This window comes from Fistularia commersonii, chromosome 26, assembly GCF_037954325.1.
Source record: "Fistularia commersonii isolate RoL2024-O1a breed Wild chromosome 26, RoL_Fcom_v1.0, whole genome shotgun sequence".
NCBI lineage: Eukaryota > Metazoa > Chordata > Actinopteri > Syngnathiformes > Fistulariidae > Fistularia > Fistularia commersonii.
Genome location: NC_141309.1, coordinates 4,587,447 through 4,598,393, shown reverse-complemented (window position 1 = coordinate 4,598,393; position 10,947 = coordinate 4,587,447). Strand labels below are relative to the sequence as shown.

The 10,947-nt window shown below is 40.2% G+C and overlaps 1 protein-coding gene across 1 annotated transcript; it reads left to right on the top strand.

Annotated features, from left to right (window-relative positions):
* The first annotated feature begins 703 nt into the window (after positions 1-703).
* On the top strand, positions 704-9,432 carry LOC147218293 (kinesin-like protein KIF27). The gene is made up of 15 exons (XM_086173996.1): positions 704-1,001; positions 1,522-1,722; positions 2,198-3,180; positions 3,301-3,444; positions 3,551-3,706; positions 3,918-4,105; positions 4,561-4,673; positions 4,976-5,113; positions 5,312-5,523; positions 5,933-5,992; positions 6,177-6,344; positions 6,474-6,665; positions 6,827-7,054; positions 7,502-7,700; positions 7,819-9,432. The coding sequence occupies exons 1-15, from the start codon at positions 704-706 to the stop codon at positions 8,415-8,417; spliced, it is 3,879 nt and encodes a 1,292-aa protein (XP_086030122.1). The 3' UTR covers positions 8,418-9,432.
* The last annotated feature ends 1,515 nt before the right edge of the window (positions 9,433-10,947 follow it).

Sequence of the window (10,947 nt, the reverse complement as noted above, 5' to 3'; positions counted from 1 at the left end):
AAAAGGTTTTTGGCCCAAGCATAACACATCCTGAGCTGGCGAAGTATAATTATATTGAGACTATAAAATGGCAACCACAAAATACAAAAATGTTCTATCAAATATGAGAAAAAAGATAACCTGCCAAAAAAAAGAACAACGATTAATGTCAAAACGATATTAATAGTTTTTATTTCACTGTGAAAAGCAACATTGAATAAAACTGGTATTTCCTTTCAAAGGTCAAACTTTTTTGTTGTATTAGTTTTGATAATTAGTCACAAAATAATGCTCAAGGGTAAGAAGTATTTTCGTTAGAAAAAAGTTCAGTCATTCAGACTATAATACGACCTTGTGTAAAAACACGGGTGTCATTTCCCCCCCCCAGTTAAACCTCCTCGCCACAAGGGGGCGCTGTAGGCCGGGCGGCGCACTAGATCTACTTCGTGACACCTCTTGGTTGTTGTTGCTGCTCTCCTCAACTTCCGCCTCGCACGAGCGGCGGTTTCCTGGGCAACAGAGAAGCGACAACAGACGCGACACCGCACATCGAAAACCACCTGTTGCTAGAAACACGGGCGACAAGTATTTCACTCCGTAATTAGGAAATAGAAGTAACTTTTAAGTCGGTTATCTATAAAACAGTTAGTTAACCATTTCACCAGCTGGTAAACCCCCGATACAAACAGTTGAATTAGTAATTACTATCCCTACGAATGACGTCATGAGTGAGGTGTGTGTGCGGGTCGCGGTCCGCGTGCGTCCCCTGCTTCCCAGGGAAGTTCTCCGCAGTCACCGCGTGTGTGTGCGGGTGGTGCCGGGATCTTCGCGGGTGATGCTCGGTTCCGACCGGCTGTTCCACTTCGACCACGCATTCGGACCCGCAGCCGCCCAGGGCGAGGTGTACGAGTCGTGCGTCCGGCCGCTAGTCGAGTCCTGGGTGGAGGGATTCAACGTCACCGTCTTTTGCTATGGACAAACCGGGTCGGGAAAGACTTACACGCTCGGAGGCGGAAAGATGGGTAACTTTTGTATTAAATTTAATTTTCTATTATTTTTTGTTTGTTTGTTTCTTCAAATCAGGTTGTCAAAATCTTTAAAATATTTAGATTCAACTTTATTGTTATTACACATGTACAAGTACAGGGCAACGAAATGCAGTTTAGCATCTAACCATATGTGCAAAAAAAGCTGCGGATGCAGATTTAATATTTACAGTATGCACATAGTATAGTATGTCAATTTACTTCGGGGTACTATGAACATGTTATACATATGGATCTGTGCATTAAATATAGTAGACTATAGATAGGAACTATGGACATAATTTACAAGCACAAATGTACAGATGATAAGTTATGCTTTACAAAGATATAGAGAGATAAATATGGACTGTAGCTGCCCAAGTTGGTGCCTACAGTATCCAAGGAGTGTTTAAATCAAGATGATCTCCTCAAACTCTAGAAGTGAAATAACAACCCAGCAAACCTGCTGTGTTTAATTATTCATTCTTGTTCTTTATCTTCCAAATCCTTTTTTTAGGAGATGAAAGTGGCATCATTGACTGCGTAGCCCAGGATGTGTTTCTGCTTCTGGGAGAGAAGGAAAAGGGTCCTGACAGCAAGGGAGCAACGGTACGAGTCTCCTACATGGAGCTGTACAAGGAGGAGCTGCGAGACCTGCTGGAACTCCACACCACTCAAAAAGAGCTTCACATCAGAGAGAACGAGAGAGGACATACAGGTGATGAAATTGTATTCATGGGCTGATAAGAGTTTAGAAGTAGGCCAAGATATGCAAGGACTCCAAGCTTAAAACATTATATTACATTACATTACATTTGGTAGACGCTTTTATCCAAAGCAACTTACAATAGAGGACATAAGCACTGCAAATAACACTTGCAAATACAAGATGCACAGGAAATATACAGAACAGTAAGCATCTACTGTACTACATCCACATCTACTGTACTGTAAACACATCGTGCACACAAGGGTGTGTCCAAGAAAACATAAAAGCTCGCTAACATGTTGTTTTTTAACCTTAAAAACACAGTGTTGCACACATGTCACTATACACGGTGAGAAGTAACTCTAGATCAGCGTAAAAGGTAGTGTGGTGACCATGGGACCACATGTTGTCTTAGATACAGTATACGTGATAAACATGTAAAAGTGTGTCATTAAAACATCACTGTGTGGTTTCATGTGTTCAGTGGTGATCGGAGCCAAAGAGATGATTGTTACCTCAGCAGAGGAGCTTCTCAGTGTTCTGGAGATCGGAAGTGCCTTGCGCCACACCAGCACCACCGGAATGAATGAGCACTCCAGTCGCTCTCACACCATTCTCACCCTTCAGCTCACCCGGCGTTGCCCCGGCAACTCCTCCTCAGATGAAGTACATGTGTCCAAACTTTGTCTGGTGGATTTAGCCGGCTCAGAGCGCGCTGGGAAAACTGGTAACACAGGCATACGACTTAAAGAATCTGCTCACATCAACACCGGCCTTCTGGCACTGGGCAACGTCATTCGAGCCCTCTCTGATCCCAGTAGAAATCGCCGTGGGAACAACCCCAGCAGCGCACACATACCCTACCGGGATGCCAAAATCACACGACTGCTTCGTGACTCATTGGGAGGGACAGCTCATACTCTGATGATGGCATGTGTCAGCCCTTCCCACCATAATGTAGCTGAAACTCTTAGTGTCTTGCACTTTGCATCCAAGGCCCGTCATATTCGGAACCGGCCAAGAGCCACATACGGTCCTGCGGAGGTTAAATCTTGTCCTACAGCATGGGATCCTGGTGAAGCTCGACTAGGGGAGTTGGAGTATGAGGTGCAGACATTGAGAGAACTATTGAAAGAGAGGGAGAGAGAGATGGAGATGGACAAAGCAGGAGAAAACGCTGACGGGAAGTATGGTTCCAAACTGTCAATTCAGACTCAAGCTAATGATGTGGACCAAGGAGAACCATCACAATATTGTGCCTTGGCACAGGAAGCTGCAGTTCTGTTTGCAGAGATCCACAGCCCAAGTCTGAGTCAGTCTGTCACACAGCGAGTGCAGGACTGGCAGGAGAGACTGAAGGCTGTCAGCTTTCCCCCTCAAACTAAAGACAAGAACTGTTTAGAAGCCAAAGACGAATCCCAACATGTTGCCTTATTACAACTCAGACAAGAGCTAAAAAGATGCAAAGTGAGTGTATTCACACACATACACACATAAAGTGAATGAGAGAGAGAGAGGAGGGTTGGTCTTTGCTAAAGTCGAGTGGAGACAAAAAGAAATATATTTTTTTCTCTTTCTGCCTCCTAGGAAGCTGTCAATGTACAGCAGCAACTACTAGAGCAGAAAAATGTCAAACTGAAACAGGCTGAAAAAGAGGTTCAGCGACTTCTCCGGGAACAAAAAACCCAACTTCAAATTTTAGAGCAAGAGAAGAAAAACACCTGCACACAGGTGAGAAGAGCAGAGCTGACAGGATTATTCAAATTAGAGGGAAAATCTATGCTGATGTTTCATTTCTCTGTTCATTTGAACTCACTCTCCATGTCAATGTCTTTAGACTCAACAAATAGTTGACCAACAGATTCTGATAGATTGTCTCCGCAATGACCTGATGGCTTTGACAGATGCAACTTCAGCCTCTGGGAACTCCGATAAGAGGCCCCAAAGTGTTCCCCTGATCAAACACAGCTCTGCTTATGGGCTGCCCAGGAGGGTAAGTAGTTCTACTGCTCATTCCTGAGATTATCCTTTTTCTCTGTGACAGCTAACTGACTTCTGCTTGCACCTCAAACTGCCACAGGTGCTTAAGAGTATCAGTTATGATATAACTTATATCAGTGCAATACAGCATTTATTTAAGTAAAACTTTAAAGTGTGTGTGTGTGTGTGTGTGTGTGTGTGTGTGTGTATGTGTGTGTGTGTAGCTCAACTCTAGTCCTCCAGCCTATTCACTGGAGAGGGTGATGGGAGCCTTTAAGATGCGTGGCCATCTCCTCCTGGCAGAGATTGAAGCAAAGGATGAGGTCTACTGTCCTTTCCAGAGACAAGAGATCGAAAGTAAAGACTGGAATCAGGAAGAGAAGGAGAGCTTTGTGTGCGGAAATCAATTTAGGTGAGAGCCTCTGGTTATTGTCTCAAGCTAAAGCTACAGTCATTAATGTAATGCAAAATAGAATGTCAGCAAACAAGTGTTTGGAGTCTAGATATTTGTGAGTGGAACCAATTAAAAAGTGAATAATCTAAGTGATCAAAATATCTCTGTGTCAGAGAGATGACATCACTATGCCCAGTTTTCATGTAATAATTTGTTGCTATAAACCCAGCTGAAACTAGTTCAGTCAAATCCAAACAGTAATTGTAGGAATTCTACCATTGATAATTATTTTAGCCCCCTCTTTGTAGAAAGTATCTTGAAATAATATAACTGAAGTATACTGCTATTCATCTACAGAAGCAATATGCAGCAATTGAGTTGTATGCGACATCATGTATATGATGTTTGATTCAGAGAGGAGAATCAAGTTAAATCCAAAAATCATCACCTCACATATTCTGATGTTACATCAGGCATTCTCTGAACCGCACGTGGACCAGCTCTCAGAAGAATTCAGCTCTGGGAGGAAAAGTGTCTGGACTGAACCGAACAGCAAATGGAATTGAGCCAAACATGGAGGCCAATGGTAACAGTGACATTTTACAGTGTCAGTCAACAATAATGTATGCAATTACTGTATATGTTGATGTTTCATATTGGTGAGCATAGCTTGGGGTGCTCGCCTTGGTACTGGAGAGCTCTTGGTTCACTTACCGAGCTTCTCCCAGCCTGTCAAAGTGTTATAATGCCGGACACCTAACTGCAATTAGGTGAACACATGATGGGTTAAATGAAGAGGATTAACATTTTCCTAAAAGGGATTAACAAAGCAAAGAACATTATGGAAAAAAAGAAATATTGAAATATCATAACCTTTTATCTTTGCAGGTGCCAAAGATCTAAGTGCTCAAAATTGCAGTGTGATGCATGGAAGGCTTAAAACCGCTGTCACCCGCAGACAGATCCAAGCCCTCTCAGTCAACATGCGCATTAAACAGGACCTCATCAAAGAGCTCGATAAAACTGGTGCGTTCATATTGCTGCATATTCTATGAATTGCTGTTAGAACAGTCAGTGAGGACAGGCCTTTTGTTGTTATTTGCAGTACTTAATGCATTAGTGAGGAAAACATGCCACAGCTTCTCTGTGCTGCTGCTGGAACAATTTGACTTTGAATGAACAATTTCAAGACAAAGTGATGCATCTTTGTCTGTCTGTTTTCAGTCAAGGAAACTCAAGCCCTGGGAAGATATGCTCGATCCTGTGGCAATGGCAGAGAATTCAGCTTGTTTGCAAAGCTGTCCACCCAGAGCCAAGAGTCCAAAGCAGTGCTTTTCCGGAGCCTGCAATGGATGAGACTGCAAAGAGTTCAGCTGCAAGACAGCCTGAGGCACAACGAAGAGACCACCGACATCAAGACATTCAATTATGAAGGGGTGAGTGTCATAGTCAATTTATTTTCCTGAGCTCTGCAGTATCAATTGAGTTTAAATAACAATATCTGAGACAAGTGCAAAAATGCAAAAGTTCTCTTTTTTATGCAATGCATGTATATTTATAATACTAATCAATACTTTGTCTAAATAAATTAAACACCAATATAAGATTTAAAAGACAATAACATTTTTTGCCCATATAGATGGAACAAATTTCCTAGGAAATAATGAGTACTCACTACAAATTTAAATTTGTTGCGAAGCTTATTTTCAAGTTTTTTGTCAGTTATTAAACCTGCCATTAATCTGAATTATTCAATTCAAACTAATTTTACTTTTAATGTGGGTATTGATTAGTGAAATCTGAGCAAGATTTTATTTGACTTATTTTCAATCGTTGTCTTTCTAGGTAGACGATGAAAAGTTGATTGTTTGCAACAGCATACTAACGAAGGGGACACAGGAAACTGTAAGGAGTGTCTAAGAATTGTAACATTTATGTTTTGTGAAACATCAGATTGGCATGTCTTTGGCAATTTGTTCCTGTTCGTACAGTACACAACCTACCATATGATTAACTTTTTTTATCATCTGCTTCTAAATTTAGTTGTTAATTCTTTTGTCCTCTTCCCCTCCCCTTTCCCTCACTACAGGAAAGCAGCTGTTGGCTAGAAGATGCTGAGGAGCAGCTGCTGCAGAGGAGAGCAGAAATAAAGGAGCTCGATGAAGAGCTGAGGAGGAGAGAGGAAGTGCTTCTGCATAGGGAGGCCTGTCTGCTCCAAAAAAACAAGCTTGAAATAAAAAAGCTCTCCTCTAGTCAGGTGTGTGTGTGTGTGTGTGTGGGTGGGTGTATGTGTGTGTGGGGGGGGGTGCGTGTGTTTGTGTCCTTGTGTCTTTGTCACAAGGGTCTTTGTCAGGGAGGTTTGTATATGTTTTCAATACATTTGCAGGCCTTGGGTCAGGACCTGTTGCATGTGTCTCTGCGGCTCGAATCCCTTGAGGATCAGTTACGGAGTTGCAGTGGTGTGAGGAAAACACGGCACCTCGCCACTGAGGAAGTGGAAAAGGAGAGAGACATGCTGCAAAAAAAGAAAGACGCTCTAGATGCACAGCTTAAGGACAACAGAGCACTCACAGTGGAGGTCAGAATAAAGCAAAATATGTGTGTTGGTGATGTTTCCACCTGTACACATGGATTACACAGTTTGTGAGAAATGATTCTATTAGAAATATCACTGTCAACATGGGCAGTGGTTAGATATACAGTTCATTTGTGTGCATGTGTGTGTTTCTACCTACTAAGGAGGAGCAGTCCTTGCTTCAGGTTGAGGAAGCCATTGAAGTTCTAGATGCTGCTCTGGAGTTTAGAAATCACTCTATCAAGGAAAAGCAGGAGAAGCTCTCAGTCCCAGAATTTGCCCCTTGTGGCTCACAAAACAGTGGGACGACCCACGTCTGTCACATCATTAAGAGGTTAAGGCAGCTTTCGCCCCCTGAGGCCACTGAGCTGCTTGTCAAATATTTCAACAAGGTAAGATCATCGCTTTGTATGTTTAGTGATAGCAAATGGAAGGCAAGTGAATATGAAAAAAGTGATAACAATTGAACTTGTACTGTTTGACAGATGCAAATGTTTCAGTGATGATTATTTTCATAGTCTCACAACAGTGCACTTTGGGGGTGAGGAGGATTTATTATGACCCCCTAGATTGCAATAATGTCTGTTTTCACTTTCTCTCCCCCCTTTTTGATTAATATCCCAAAACATTTTCTTGTGTTTTTTTCTCATTCTGCTCCAATAGTAAATGTATTTCTACATTTAATCCAAAATACTGCTATCTAAGACCATTTAAAGTCTCTTCCTCTCTTCTCAGTTATATATGCATGGATGGATTTATTAGTTGTTTTTAGGACTACTTTCCCAAGGTATTTTAAATGTCCCACTCTTGGTATCTGCCATCTTTATCCTTCTCTCCAGGTGGTTTCGCTTCAGGAAACAGAACGTCATCTACATTTACGTTGCAAAGAACTGGAGCTTCACGCTGGGGAGAAGGAGGTCCTTCTGAAGGAGAGAGAGGCAGCCATGCAACGCTTAGCACTAGATGCAGACCTCAGGCTCACTCAGCAGCAGCGAGATCATCAGAACAACATCCAGCTACTGTTGCAGAAACTTAAAAGTGAGGGCATTGTTTAGCATAGTCTAAATGAGCACCCTCATTTTGACGGGTCACATAGTTCTTCGGAAACCTGGGACAAATAGTCTTAATGTCTCTATTTTTGTCTGTGCCTTTCTAGGGGACTGCTCACAGGACTCACAGCAGGATATTCGAGACAGGCTACAGAATCTGGAGAAGGAGCTGTTTTTCTACAAGAGCTCCAGTCGCCAGCTGAAAAAGAAACTCAGAGAGTTGCTTGGTGACGCCCTAGACCCTCCTAATAAGCCCTTACACCCACAGGAACAAACACACACCGACACTTTACAGATTCATGCAGGCACAAACAAACCCCAGATGTGCACTGAAGAGGCAGGTGCAAGGATACAATTTGCAACAACATACCCAAAGACACACAATGGGAAAAAAGACCAAAAGACACATAATGATGCTCAGATGGAGAATGTGTCCCCCCTAGCTATTGATCTTCAAACACACAGTAGGAATAAAATGCCTGCGGAAACACAGATCTACACACTCACACAGTCCCAAGGGAAGAGTCACTGTGAAGAATGCTTGGTGATGACACCAGCTCGCCTTTGTCGCAAAGATCTGAAGCAAATCTCCCCAGCAGATCTGCAAGTATGTGGCTCTGCCACTAGAAGACACCAGTCTGTAGACAGCAGTTCAGAGACTTTATTTGAGGACTCCATAGAATTGTCGGGAAATAATGACAGATGATCAAAAACCTTTTTAAGCTGTAATTGTTTTGGCAGCAACAGTGTCTTCAGCTGTTCATTAATACAAAATGTGGATCGAAACTATAATATTAATAGTCGAAATGAATTAGCACGTGTTCATCTAAATTATAGTCTTTTTTTGAAAGTGTCCCAATATCACCTTAACTGTTTTATTTCGGTCTATATATACTGCTAGAGCATTATCTGTAAGTAGGATTTGCCGCTTACCTATAATAACCACTGCAAAAATCAAATGTTCCCATATTCACACAGTAAAAAAAGAAAAGGCATTTAAAGCTCTTTGTAATTATCAATCAGGCAGATACTGTTACTGTTGCTATACCACAGAACAGAGAAAGCATTGCAAATGCCAGACTTCATTGGGAGATAATGCTTTTGAAGGGCATGACTTGTTAAATGTTCTTAGTGGAACCACTATTATGCTATATTTTCATCTTTCCTCGTGGCCTTAGATTTCCTAGAGCATGGCTGTGTTGAATGTTGTGTAGTTTTGCTACTTAACAACAGAGGAAAACCCACAAAGAGCTGCGTTGCTATGACAACAACAATACCTTTCAGAATTTCATCTGGCTCGAGAGCAACTCCTACTAACTTTGAAACATGGTTTAAAATGTTCAAGAGGGAGTGGACTGTTTTTCTATTTCTTGGAATATATTTGAATAACAGACTAACACGGTTCCTCGGAAATATTGTTGCTAAATGCAAGACATGAATGTCGTGAGGCATAGGATCAGTGTGGGAAGCTGATATCTTCTATTTTTATACCCTATGCAGATTTGATCGACTATGCAGAGATAGGGTTTGGATCAGCCTTGGCATGAAATCTAGTGGACTTTTGAATAAGATGTATACATTTGGGACTGTTTAGTTTTAAACATAATGGAGCAATAGATTTAGTCATTGCATATTACAGCAGTGGAGAAAGTAAGTAGTACAAAGACAGTTTAACGTATTACTACAGACAGATCTTTGAACAGCTGTCATTGCCACTCCAGATCATTTGCCTTATAGCAAATTAATATTAATTTGCTGAATGTGTGCGTGCACACATTTGTTTATTTGTTTGTCATGTTGATATTAGATCAGAGGTAACAAGCAATCTTCAGCAGCATCATAATCTGTTGTGAGCCTTGGTTAGCACTTGAGGCATTAACATTATAATGTTTTGTTGAACATCTTAAAGGTAACTCAAAAAGGAAAAGGACCCACTTTTATATTTGTTTCAGCATATTCAGCTAGCACTTAAATAAGAAGACCTCCCAAATAGAAAAAAAGAGGTAATTTAAACTGAATAGAGATCACTGGGGAAGGCTACAATGTATAAAATATAGCTTTAGAAGTGGAACTGAACAGAAAAGGGGTACGTTTTTCATCAGTCCCGAGCAGAGAAGAAAGAATAATAAATAGCTGGACGAACGTTGAATAGTTAAACAAATCTGCCACAAATGCCTTCATATCAAAACTTTCAATTTTCAAATTCAAATTCAACATGAGGGCAGAACTTTCTTTTACAAGCATTTATTTAAGAAGAATCAATCAGAATAATCTAAAACTGTTTTGGGATGTTAAAATGGCTTTGTTTGACATATTACATCTTTTACCATCTATATTCAGCATTTGATAGCACTTAGAAATGGCCAATAGGGGCTGAATGGCATATTCATTAAGAAACTATGTCATTTTTTTTTTTTTTAAATTGAATTACATGTTATGGTTTGTAATTGATTTATTTTATACAGTTCATTTTCTAACATGATGCACCATTCAAAATCACGCTATGTATGGATTGTGGTGTTGGTAAAACTTTTATTGATACGCTTTTATTACATTGATTAAACTTCTTAAATCTTAGTTTGAGAAAATCTTTTGATTCAACCTTTGGAAAAATGCTTAATTTCCCTAAAACCTCCCCCATAATGTGTATATCCTGCATTAAAGTTCGCAATATATTATTTTTGTTTCTGAAAATGAGAAAATTCATACAGACAAAGCGTAAACATGTTAACCTCCACACCAAAAAATTATCGTCATTATCATGACCTTTATTGACATGTCACAAATCCAAAAGAATCCAATAAAAAATTTTCAATAACCAAAAAAGAAAGCAAAGCACTGAAACTGAATCTCACTTGGTGAAGATTGATTTGGGTGTAAACTGATTGATTTATCTCATAGACTTAGAAAAGAAATGGACAATTTTAAAAAGGTCAAAATTTCTGAATCTTAAATCATTCAAACATTTTTTTATAATTTAACCGGATAAGTGGTTGACAGTGGATGGATGGTTTTATTATTTGAAATTCTATGATGAGATAAAATAAGACACTATTGATTCATTTCAATTGTCACAGGGAACAAAACTGTGCTAAATAGTAATAATCAAAGAATATACACATAAGGAATATATATAAAAAATTAACAAAGACTGTCTACATCATATACATTGGAATGCAAATTATAAAAATATAAACAAAAATAAGATAAATTGAAGAAATGTCTTTTGCGGGTGC

Bases quoted from the DNA above. Each gene is read 5' to 3' on its own strand.
- LOC147218293 (XM_086173996.1), top strand. From the start codon at position 704: ATGAGTGAGGTGTGTGTGCGGGTCGCGGTCCGCGTGCGTCCCCTGCTT. The intron at 5,524-5,932 runs GTGAGTGTCATA...TTGTCTTTCTAG, and splicing joins AGACATTCAATTATGAAGGG to GTAGACGATGAAAAGTTGAT. The intron at 5,993-6,176 runs GTAAGGAGTGTC...CCCTCACTACAG, and splicing joins CGAAGGGGACACAGGAAACT to GAAAGCAGCTGTTGGCTAGA.